The sequence below is a fragment of the Nannobrachium achirus genome, assembly GCF_963921795.1.
Source record: "Nannobrachium achirus genome assembly, chromosome: 16".
In the NCBI taxonomy this organism is placed as follows: Eukaryota; Metazoa; Chordata; class Actinopteri; order Myctophiformes; family Myctophidae; genus Nannobrachium; species Nannobrachium achirus.
In genome coordinates this window covers 31,959,312-31,971,738 of record NC_137823.1, presented here as the reverse complement: position 1 = coordinate 31,971,738, position 12,427 = coordinate 31,959,312, and the positions used below count along the sequence as shown (strand labels likewise).

Below are 12,427 nucleotides of genomic sequence, written 5' to 3'. Positions count from 1 at the left end.
TTGGTGGATGAATAACAAGAGCAATTTTAAGAAGTTAAAGCGTTAACTATGATTTTATTGACAGTTCATTAGGGTGTTACAAATAACAATAGAAAAACTATTTTCAAAAAGTGCTGTCAGTTCAGTGAAATAAATACATAAACATGAAACAAAAACTGTACAGGAACTGCACAGAAAGGTACATTTGCATTCAAAATTAAATAATACAAAAAGGTTCACTATGTCACCGTAAAGAGGACTTAGACTGCACCCGGTCAAAGGCTTACAAGCCATGTCCTCTAAACGTCAACATAAACGCGGGTGAATACAACACCATACAGTACAATAGATAGAACACCTTTCTCAACGGAACTCCTATCACTCAAAATGGTAAGACTCTGTGTTTAGAGACCCCACGCCGCAGTGATCTGAATCTAGTCCATAAGGCTGAACGGTGTCATCTTATTAGTGCTTCCACAAAGACATTTAGTGCGTTACGAGCTTTAGATGAGTACAAAGAGAAAAACACACACACACCGGGTGAGAGAGACAGACTAGCGTTCAACTGGTCAGCTCTTTGGTACAGCTGCCGTAAGCTGTTTTTGTATCCAGAGTGCACCATATTGACCAGATAAGGGCAAAACAGTAACTGAATATGGTTCAAATATTTCAAGAGCTTCACTATTAGGCTCTTGCTGTTTTCAGTGTATCAGGAGAGAAGCCATTTGAAACCATGTTCAAAGATATAATCTATTTTCCTAAGGTCTGGCAATGAGTTAGCTGTGTTGGTGATTTAGGCACAGTGTCCGGTCCATCCGAGGCACAGGAGAAGGACATTAAACTCCGTAATAGGATTTGACTCTAAAAGGCCCGCTGCAGTGGGACACTTGGTTGACAAAAAGCAGATTGGCCATGCTCACACTTGCTGTGCAGCCAAAATACAGCAGACCTGCCATTCTAATGTTGTGTGACACACACAAAACAAAACAATAGTGCTTGGAAACTAGAAACTATAATACTGTTCCACCTTCGACAAGTAAATGACAACCATAACAAAAACAAACCTGAAAGCGTTCATTTTGTTTTGTTTCTCAGTTAGGTGGCCGTGATGATGGCAGGGACCCTAAAGGTGGCGGGTGGAAGGTGATTTTCATTCTCGATCTGATAGGTCACGTCGGTGTGGGGGGCGGGGACATCAGACAGGTCTTGCAGTTGCAAGGTGATTGGTTCGTCCTGATCTTCCAGAGATTGCAGTTGGTTGTTGAAGTATCGTTCCGCCTCTTCAGACAACTGGTTGTCTTTGTTGTCCTCCTCCTTCTGTTACAGGGAGTTCAGAGGGAAATGTGTTCAGCGGGTTTAAAACACCCAAACCCTGGAATCGTTCCGTCTCAAGAACAATGGGGTATATGCATATACGCCATTTTGTTCTACTTCCGGGTGTCTTTTCGACTTCCTTCACAGGTGTTACCGATGATACTAATGAAGGGTCTGTTCCATTCTGCTCAAACAGAGTCAGGCTGCTGATATTGTGCATGTTGGCTCACTGCAACACTCTGCTACACCAGTGGGTCTCAAACTGTCCTTGAGTGGGTTCCAAATGTTCCCATACAGGTGTGTAACTCAGAATACAAATAGAAGCAAATGGACATTTGGTTCTTGAAATTAAAGAACCACTATACAATAAATCAAACAGAGCCTTAATTAGTATCATCAGTAACACCTGTGAATGAAGTCGAAAGACACCCGGAAGTAGAACAAAATGGCGTATATGCATAGAGTCTATTCAGACAAATTACGGATTTTCAGTAGATTCTTTTTCTTTTTCATTTCAGTTGAAAAGACATAATTCTCCTGTAAAATATAAGCAGTCAAATGCATCATAAGACCTTTCCTGCACTTGGACAGAGCAGGGGTCATCAATATGTCCGTACACGGACAACTGTGTCCGTGGCAAGACTTGGCGTTGTCTGTGGAAGGTTTTAGATTTTCTCTTTTAAACACCATTATAATGTTCTTATTTTGATCATTAAGACCCAAGTCTCCAGGTTTTCTTCAGAATATGTATGACACGACATTATGGCGTATTATGAGTCCACGAGTACTAGTGGTTCTCAAATGTTTTATTTGCTTAACTCTGAAGCCCGTATCAGAGTGTACGGTGGAGAGCTATCCACCGCAAATTTGAGGTGGAAAGCTTTCCACCTCAAGTCAGAAAATAAGTGCAGGACATCATAGTCACTCACGGTGGAGTCCTGTACACCGTGACTGACTGGTCTAGATCGACCAATCAGTGAACGGGGTGTAGAGCCTGTCTGTCTGATAGTAAAAACAGAGAGATGTGTTGGGAATTGCGGTGTAAAGCTCTCCACCGCGAGGAATGATGTAACGTTGTAGTTTCATGACTCAAAAAGACTTGAAAAGACTACACCGCGGTGTAAAGCCTTCGACCGCCCAGGCGACTATGATGCCGGCTTGAGTGTATGGGTCCATTTGGTTCCATTTGTACAATCTCAGAGTTACAGACCGGTTATGGTCATTCAGGGCTAGCTCATTGTGTGTTTTTGTAATAGTAAAGTCAACTAATTTTGTATGTCTGTGGCAATTTTTTTTTTCTTTTTTGAAAAAATATCCCCCGCATGCCAACATGGCGAGGGCCCCTGGGACAGAGAAATACATAATGTACTTCAGACATCATGAAGTCTACTTTATAGGCTTACAGAGATGATGTACTTTGTGTGACATACCTCTTTCTTCATCCTGTAATATTCATCGATGGCGTACTGATATTTGGCTGACGTTATGCCAAACAGGGAGGCCATCCTCTCTCCCAGGTAGTCGCAGGCTGGAAGATAAGAATAGAATATGAGAAACTAAAGGGAAAAGAAAAAATACATACAGTAGCATGTGGAATAAAATACATTCGGGTACGCAAAATATATGTGAATCTATTTGAGAAAACCTACTGTATTTGTATGGCAGCTAACCTGAAATGGTGGAAGTAGCAGCTTTCCACACGTGGAACCAGACGTATGGACCCCAGGTCATCGTTGACTGTTAAAATGACACAATAACAGGTTGAATGTAGATTTCAATGTTACAGTAGGTGGCCACACAATGATTCTATTAAAGCGAAAATGCCTATAAGCTCTGAGTCAATTTTAGGGGGCAGATCTCTCTGGACTGGACATTATTTCAGCCTCTGTCTGCGTCTTTTTGTAATTGTTAATACAGCCTTTGCGTTGCGTGTCAGCTTGTGTTTATGTGCTCTATGCGGCTGCAGTTGAACAATAATCTACTCTAATCTACTCAATCTATTAATCTACTCAAGATCACTGCTGCTGTTTTCTCCTCTGTCCAATTGGATGAGTTGAGAGGTGGTCCTTCTGTCCCCAACCGAGAAGAACATTCATCTCACTAGCATTGACCATTGCTTCGTACAGGGAGCTGTATGAATTTGTTACTTTAAAAAAGTTGTTAAGAAAACGATGTCCAACAGGCAAAGAGATTGCTCTAGAGACAACTTCGGTGTTGATCGAGTGGGGGGCCTGAAAGTGAGTCAAAGGTGCATATACGGTTTGCCTGGCAACATGATGACAGAAGGCGATGCAAGTATTTTCTGTTTTGTAGACTTTTTCAGCCTGCAAACAGTGCCCGGTGTGATCGGCCCCTTAAGAAGCCATGTCCAGTGTCACAGAAAGCATCTTTTGAGCTGCCAGTGCCTTTCTATGGTCAAGACAAGTTAGAGTGCTCCTCTTCCCAGCACTGGCCATCACATTCAGTGCTCTCGGTGTCCAGCCTTTTTTTGGTAGAGTGCTCAGAAGACGGAAATAGTTTGGGACAGGAGCGCTCATCAATGTCATATTTGATACTCCTGGCTGTGCATGTATGACAACCTGGTCATTAAGACCTGACATTGAGTCGTTACCATGACCATCAGAAGTCCATGGTTACTGTTGTTTCAGCTAGGCTATGTGTGCTAATAATGCAGATGACACCGCGTTTGGTACAGCAAGGGTTTGACCGGTTCAAACGTGGCATGTATCAATGCTCCGTGCGAACTTTATGGACATTTTGGGTCCCTTATATCAAAAGTCAAAATGTGGACACAGCCCTAACTCAGAGTTCAACTCACAATTTTGCAGTGTACAGGCATTCTCACTTGGTTAGCTCACACATGCATACACAATTTCTTGAATGATTTATGGCAATGCATCCTTTGTCTTTATTTTCTTCTCTCTCTCTCTCTCTCTCTCTCACACACACAAACACACACACACACACACACACACACACACACACACACACACACACACACACACACACACACACACACACACACACCTTCCTAATCATTTCCTAACCATGCATTTTCTCATCCGAAACACATGCACACATCATGACACAGACACACCACACACACCAGTCCCCCTTCCCCTCCCTAAAGCTTATATGCGCTCACCCTCACCGCATCAACCGGGGGGGACAGCAGGTCTTTCCTCTCAGCCTCCCGGTCCTCGCCATCCTCCTCGTCTGTGCTGTACTCCTCCATTGTCTCCCCGCTGGAGAAATGGATGATTCGTCTGGGAGCTTTCTCCCTCTGCGGCTGTGGCTGCTTGTCCTCCTCCTGCTGCTCGCCCTCTCCCAACTCCACTTCTCCCAGCTCCACGCACTGGAAGTCTTTGGGCAGGTTTGACGTCTGTGAGAAGGCAAGACAAAGACAGATAAGACAGTGTCAATAATGCGTTTTATTTATTTATTTTTTATTTATTTATTTTACATTTGTTTTAATGGGAGTATGGGACTGTCCATTCCAATAAATAGGGATGGGATACAAAAGGTTACAGAGTTGGCCTTATTATAAATGTAGTGGTGCTCCTAATTAATTAGCCAATCAATCAGTGATTAACTGCAAACGGGATGCATTTAACCAACATGTGCATGCTAAGCAACACTCTGTCCTCCTGACTCAGTCCTGACATAGGCCCTGTCCAGACGACAACGTATTTTTAATCCCCGGGGAGGTAGAGCCACGAACGCACATGGGTGTCCACATGCAAACGCATGCAAACGGAGGACTAGCCGAATAGTTTCCAAAACTCCGGCTGCAGTGCATTTTTGTTACCCGGGCGTATTTCTTTTGCCTTGTGGACACTGTAAACGGAGAAGTTCTTTGCTTGCATGCTTACGTCACCTTGTGCTCCTCGCCTCCTCCTCCTTGCTATGAGAGAATCCCATAATAGTCTCTGTAGAATATCCATATTTATGAGCGCATTCACGACATGTTAACATTAGAGAGCTCCGCTGTCTTATTTAGGGATGGAGCCCTAATGAATGATATTTGTTACTCTTGTCAAATGTCATCTTCATAGATGGTGGTCACTGGTCAGCCACGAACTTACAGTTGCAAAATATAGGCTACCAGTTATGTTCTGAATTTGTTGTCTCATAGCTTTCCACCGGCTCAATAAGCCGGATCGATAAGGTGCTCATTTACATTATCAATAACGAGATGCAGCCCTTTTTTTTTTTTTTTTTTTTTTTTTTTATTCAATATACAATTTACAATTTACAAAGAAGTTCAGGTATTCAAACAGCACAGGTAATAGACATAAAAACATTACATACAGGAACGGAAAAAGACAAAAAACCAACAGTACAACCATATTATATCATAACATTAATCAGAGAGATCGGGAAAATGGAAATGATACAGAGATAAGAGTTTTAATTTTTTTTTGTTAATTACTAGATCTAATGATTTAATTAAAAGATAGAATTCCAATTTGAAGTGGGTGAAAATAGGTTGGGATTTGGCGAATTTTTGCTTGTGAATAAAGAATTTGGCATAAAGAGTAATGAAATTAAAAATAAACTCAAATTCGTCATTGTCTGGGTTGCTGTAGTAGCAAATGATGTCCTTGAGGTTAAAGGAATAATTTAGGTTGACCGAATTGAAAAAGTGGGCTTCTAGATCTGACCAAAACTTACGAGTAAAACTGCACAGGAAAAATAAATGGGAAGTCGTTTCTGGAGCTTGATTACAAAATGAACAAGCGGGGTCAATGTCAGCATATGTAGAAATTGAGCTATTTGTTGGATAAATGTGGTGTAGTAATTTAAAATGCACTTCCTTGGCTTTGTTGGATATACAGTACTTATGGGGAAGGAGCCACGCTTTTTTCCAGTCAATGTCCAGAATATTAGATCTCCAAAAGAACTTCCCTCTAGGGACAACAGTTTTTCTTTTTTGTATCACCTTACGAATGTGACTGTTTGTACATTTTTTGTTCAAGAGATCAATTCCATCCAACATTAAGGAGGGTAGCGTAGTATCCCCTACATTGTAAGACAAATGGTTTTTTATCAACTGTACAAGACCATTAGGGATAGCATTAAATACAGATCTATATTCTCTAAAAGGAATTGGGAAGTTGTGAACTGTCATGAACTGTTCGTAGGACAACAAATTCCCAGAGTTATCAAAGAGACACAGTGCATGGTTAATGTCTCTCTGGAACCACTTAGGCAAAAATACTGATTTCTTCCTGATTAAGATGTCACTATTATTCCAGAGTAAAGCTCTGTGTGGAGAAAAATTGTGAACATGTGATAACTTCCAAGCCAATAGTGCTTGCTGGTGGAATTTGGAAAGTTTAACTGGTAGTCTAGTTGGTGAGAAATTGCATCGTAACAGAAAAGGAAGCCCACCCAATTTGTTAAAGATACAATTAGGTATGAAAAAGAAAATGGAGTCTGGTTTCAGAAGGCACCTCCTCAGCCAATTAATTTTAAAGGTATTAATAGTATCCTCAAAATCTAAAACCTCAAGACCTCCCTCCGCTCTAGGATTAGACAGTACATTCTTTTTAAGTTTATGGGGCTTGTTTTTCCAAATAAACTTCAAAAATGATCTATTTACTTCAATGGCAGTTGAAGCATTAACATACAAAGATAGGGCTGGATAGACAAAACGAGACAGACCTTCTGCTTTGGACAACAACACTCTACCCAAAATAGAGAGATCCCTTTGAAGCCAGCAATTAAAAATTGCTGTAGTCTTTTTTAGTCTATTTGAAAAATTTAGATCTTGCCTTGCCTTGATATCACGAGTCACATAAATGCCTAAATATTTGACAGTATTTTTAACCGGGATATCCCCAATGACTGTCTCAACACTGTCATGGAGTGGTAATAGTTCACACTTGGATCGGTTCAATTTAAGACCTGACGCACTGGAAAATTGTTCAACTAAACCGAGAGCAGTTGGGACTTGGGACTTGTCTTTTAAGTACAGTGTAGTGTCGTCCGCCAGCTGTGAAATCCTTAGTTCCTTCCCAAAGATGGATATACCTTCGAAACCCACATCCTTAGTGATATTAATAGACAATAATTCTGTCACTAAAATAAAGAGAAAAGGGGAAATGTTACAACCTTGCCTAACTCCTCTGCTAATCTTAAATCTTTGTGATGTATTATAATTAACTATAACAGAACTATTGATGTCATTGTAGAACATGCTGACAGTGTCAACAAAAACATTGCCAAAACCGAAAGCCTTCATCGTGTGTAAAAGAAACGGGTGCTCAATTGTGTCAAATGCCTTATAAAAATCCAAAAATAAAATTAAGGCTTCAGTATTAACATTATCAGCATAATCCAACAAGTCCAAGACAAGTCTAATATTACCACTGATATGACGATTCTTCATAAATCCTGTTTGAGTTTCGGCTACAATCGAATCTAACCCTTTTTTTAATCTGTTTGCATACACAGAGGCCAGAATTTTGTAATCAATAGTTAAAAGAGTGATAGGGCGCCAGTTATCTATTAATAAATGGTCTTTATCTGGCTTAGGGATTAGAGAAATGACACCCTGCTTCATTGATGTAGTCATCTCTCCCTGACTAATACACTCTTTGTACATGTTTATTAAGGGCGATTGTATAAGCTCCCAAAAGTGAACATAGAATTCGACAGAAAGGCCATCTACACCAGGGGACTTTCCTTTCTTCATTGAGAACAAGGCTTTTTGAATTTCACCTATGGATAGATCAGAATCACAACTTGTTTTAAACTCTTCATTAATAGAAGGAATATTTGCCTTAATTTTTTCCATAAAGTTCAAACACATATTCTCATCATAATTAGATTTATAAAGGTTGCCATAAAATTTGGTAACAAAGGTAGAGATTTGTTTTGGGTCCTTAGAGAGCGTACCATCAATGTTTAAAGCTGTTACGGATTTCCTCTTAGCATTCCTCTTTTCAAGAGCAAAAAAATAACTTGTGTTCCTTTCTCCTTCCTCAAGCCATTTTGCTCTAGATCTAATAAAGGCTCCTTTAGCCATGTTTAAATAAATCTGATCCATCTGAGCTTGAATTCTTTTTAGTTCAATTTCCTCTTCCGAGGTAATATTTACTTTGGCTAACAGGTGAGTAAGTTTTTCCAGTAAATCGTTTTCCTGCCTAGTTTTCTCTTTTTTTATTTCTTTGGATCTTTTAATAGCAGCTTGCCTGACCTCAAATTTGAAGTATTCCCAATCTTTTCTATGTTCTGTATTAAGTCCGTTTTTAAAAATGTCTTTTACTATGCGCTTAACAGACCCATTGAAAATCTCATCATCTAGTAGAGAGTTGTTGAGTTTCCAATATCCTCGCATACCAGAGGGGTCCTGGATGTCTCCCAATTTCAAAACAATTTGTTTGTGATCCGTTAATGGTGCATAATTATGTTTAACTTCTTTAACATATTGAAGACAGGAAGAGGAGATTAAAAAAAGATCAATCCTTGATTTTAAATTAGCCCTATTGTTGCACCACGTAAAGTCTTTTACACCTGGGTTAAAAAAACGCCAAACGTCTGACAACGAAAGGTCTGAGCAAATATCAGAAATGAGGTTACTACCTTGGGAGGAATGAGATCTGGGGGGATATCTGTCTTCTGTTTCATCAGGGCATTCATTAAAATCTCCACATAGAGCTGTGTAAGCACCCTGATACTTAGTTTTTAACTCCCTCAATTTTACAGTCATGTCTTTAAATAGAATTTTGTTAGAGGCATGTGAGTTGAAACCATAAACATTACAAACGATAAAGACAGCATTGTCCTGTTTAATAACTAACACTATCCATCTACCGTCACTAGAGGGCACCATTTCCAAAATATCCCCTTTGAATCTGTGTGTGAATACTGACACACCAGCTGAGTGATTAGTACCATGGCTGAAGTAAGCAAGGTTGCCCCACTGTGACTTCCAGAATTTAGAATCAGAATCACAAGAGTGTGTTTCCTGCAATAGAATTAGATCAGCCTCAGACCTCTTGCAAAACAAAACCATCGCCTTTCTCTTAGTTATATCCCGAATACCTCTAACATTTAGAGACATAATATTAAGACATTTAAAAGAAAAATCCATAGACATATAAACCTGAATGAACAATAAACAAGAAAATAGAATGTGCTGAAAAGTTTTACCAAAAGAAAGGGGGTAGTGAAAAACAGCCATAAACTTGGCTAGAACAACAATAGAAAAGTCAGTACTATAACCTCATTTGTAAATTGAAATGCAAAGTGCAAAAAGTAGATGAGGCCATAAACATATAGTTATACCGATTGGGCTTTTGCTTAGATACCTACAAAAAGTTTCAATTAAAGAAAAAACGATAAGAGAAGAAATAAATAAAATAAATAAAAAGTGATCCACATCTTCAGGCTATCCTCGGCCGTTTACATTTTAAATACATTTCAAAAGAAAATTAAAGACAAATGAAAATCGATGTGGGATATTGTGCAACAAATTAAACAAATACAACATAAAGTAGACTACCAAATGCAATAGTAAGCACTGAGTTAGAAACTCAAAGAGGTAGTATAATAACCATAAATGTTATATAAAGTCGCTGAAACCTTAAGTAGACAAAAGTGAACCAAAAAATAAAGATAAAATAAAAACCCTTATGTTAACAAACTTTTAAACACATGTAAACTAGAACCTGAGGATACATATTGCCACTTCTCAGTAGGTAAGAGAATCAAACCTCAAGAGCTAAGTTACCTCTGAGCAGTCAATTATTTTGCCGTCTATGACAGCTGATGATCCTCGGAACGATGCCTTCTTTCCTTCTTCTCTCGCTTTCTTCACCAACGGCCAAAGCTTCTCCCTTGCAGCCTTGTCCTCTGGAGACAGGGCTTCCGTGATTCTCAGCTTTTTCTCCTGCAGGTACTTGGATCCTTTTGCACCTCTCCAAACAGCATCACGAAGGCGTCTCATTGCAAACAAGACGATTGTAGATCTGCATGAGCCGTCCTCCCGTTGTTTCCCAATGCGATGAACGATGTCGAGTCCTTCCTTCAGGTCACCCCGAAGATTGGGGGCCATTTCCCCCAGGGTTTCCACGATCTTACCCCGGATGTCTTCATCCTTCGCCTCTTTCACGCCGTGAATTTTCAGGGACCATCTTCTGCTGTACCGCTGGCAGTCAGCAACAGCTGCCTTCAGAGACTTGTTTTCAACTTGAAGCTTGTAGATTTCGTTTTTCGCACTGTCCAGTGACTGCTTCTGTTGCTGCACATCTAAAGTAAGCTGCCTGACGGTGGCAGAGAGCTTCTCCAGCTGTCTAGAAGTTTCCTTTGTGGTTATTTCTATGGCAGAGACTTTTTGGAGGGTCTCATCTTGTTTCCCAGACAGCCTGAGTATAGCATCTAAAATGTCAGCGTTGTCGCTTTTACCTCTGCCACCGCGGCCCTGTTCTTCTTCACGTCTTGACTTCTTGGAGGGGGGTTTCACGGGAGTGAACTGGGTCTGGCCCGGGGACCCCAAAATTGGAAAGCTCAGAGGGTCGTTCAAGTCTGGAGTGGTCTCAAACCAGTTCGTATCGTCGCTCATCAGTACCTGCTCTTGGACAGCAGAAGCAGGGCCCATAGCCAGCACGCTGTCTTCCATGTTTACGCTTACACGTGTTGCTCGTCGATTCTTTGTTATCTTTTTCAAGGAACACATCAAAGGTAAAACTGACTCAAATAGTGAGAAAAGTTGTTATAAGTTCTTTGCCGTCAAAAATAAAGTTATCTTGGCTGCTAAACACAAACCCTCAGGTTTACCCGACGGAGCGAAAACAAAACGCTCTCCTACGCTGCCGCCATCTTGGCTCCTCACGAGATGCAGCCCTCGTCTTGTTAACGGAGCATATCTGACGCGACGCGCCTGCCTCTTCTCTTTGTCAAAGTTTGGATATCAAATGCCAATATCAAATGATTTCAAGCATAATGGAAGACATATGCACGCATGCAGGCATTATTCCAGCCCATTCTCACAGTTGTCTGACGCTTTGAAGGTGAGAATATGTTGATTATTCACGGCATGTGCCTCCTTTTTTAAATTATTTCCACGATCAGCACAAGCACAAAAAGAAAGTCCGTCTGTAGTTGCTTCTCTCTCTCTCTCTCTCTCTCTCTCTCTCTCTCTCTCTCTCTCTCTCTCTGATAGAGTTAGCGCACCACACTCTCTCTCTCAATACAAAGTGATGCTAGCTTGACCACAATGTTCTGATTGATAGAGTTACATTCGTTTAATGCTGAGAGAGAGAGAGCGCACCACACTCGACGATTCCTCTCCTCTCCTGCTCTAGAAATAGTTTGCGAATTTATATTAGATTAATGTTTAAATAGCAATTGTGCATGTTAAAGTGTGAAGATTATGAAACTTGGACGATGCATAGCCTATAGATAGATAGCTGCTGCAATGATTCCATGAGAGCAGGGGTACGCGGCCACCCGCTTCGGTGACGCACAGACAGGGATTTATAGCGTTTTGATAATACCGTGTGGACACACATATTTTTCTACACGGGCCCGTGTGGAGGCGTATAGCTTTCAAAACGAAGTCAGAAACGCCCGGGGATTTTTTAGGTATAGACAGGGCCATAATGTATTGGCATTCACATCTCCGCATAATTAACATTAGCTCAATCGCAATGAGTCAACAATGGCACAACTATCTATGACAGTTTGTGTGACCAGGCACAAGATCAGCATCAGCCATCCATCACCCTCACTCAGTCAGTCACCACATAAACAAACGGACAACGGCGAAAACAAAAACAAATGGATTATGTACCTGTACATAGGAAAACGGATTTATCATTCTGTTGACTCGGACACTTTCACCTACCTCTTCCACGTCCATATTTTGCCCTATCGACACATTAACGTTGGTGAGATACAGTGATATGTCGGCCATGCCCGCTGTTACTGTTCTGTCTTTGTATTCCTGGATGCTGCGCCCACAGTCAGCGCCGCTCCGTGTCGCTTGCAAAAAGGAACAGATCTACAAGTTATAATCGCGTCGCATCGTGACGCCTAGTTAGCTTGCAGATCTGTTGCAAGCTAAAAACGCTAGGGAAGCTTGCTACTGTAGAATGTACATCCCATTGCTCTGGAGGAGGGACCA

At 40.8% G+C, this 12,427-nt stretch overlaps 1 protein-coding gene across 1 annotated transcript; it reads right to left on the bottom strand.

Annotated features, from left to right (window-relative positions):
• Positions 1-1,074: 1,074 nt before the first annotated feature.
• On the bottom strand, positions 1,075-12,217 carry LOC308300311 (protein FAM177A1-like; the record flags this gene model as incomplete). Its single annotated transcript, XM_080744129.1, has 5 exons — positions 1,075-1,296; positions 2,724-2,821; positions 2,964-3,030; positions 4,439-4,675; positions 12,149-12,217. 5 exons carry the CDS (start codon positions 12,215-12,217, stop codon positions 1,075-1,077), a joined length of 693 nt encoding a protein of 230 aa, XP_080600255.1.
• Positions 12,218-12,427: the final 210 nt, after the last annotated feature.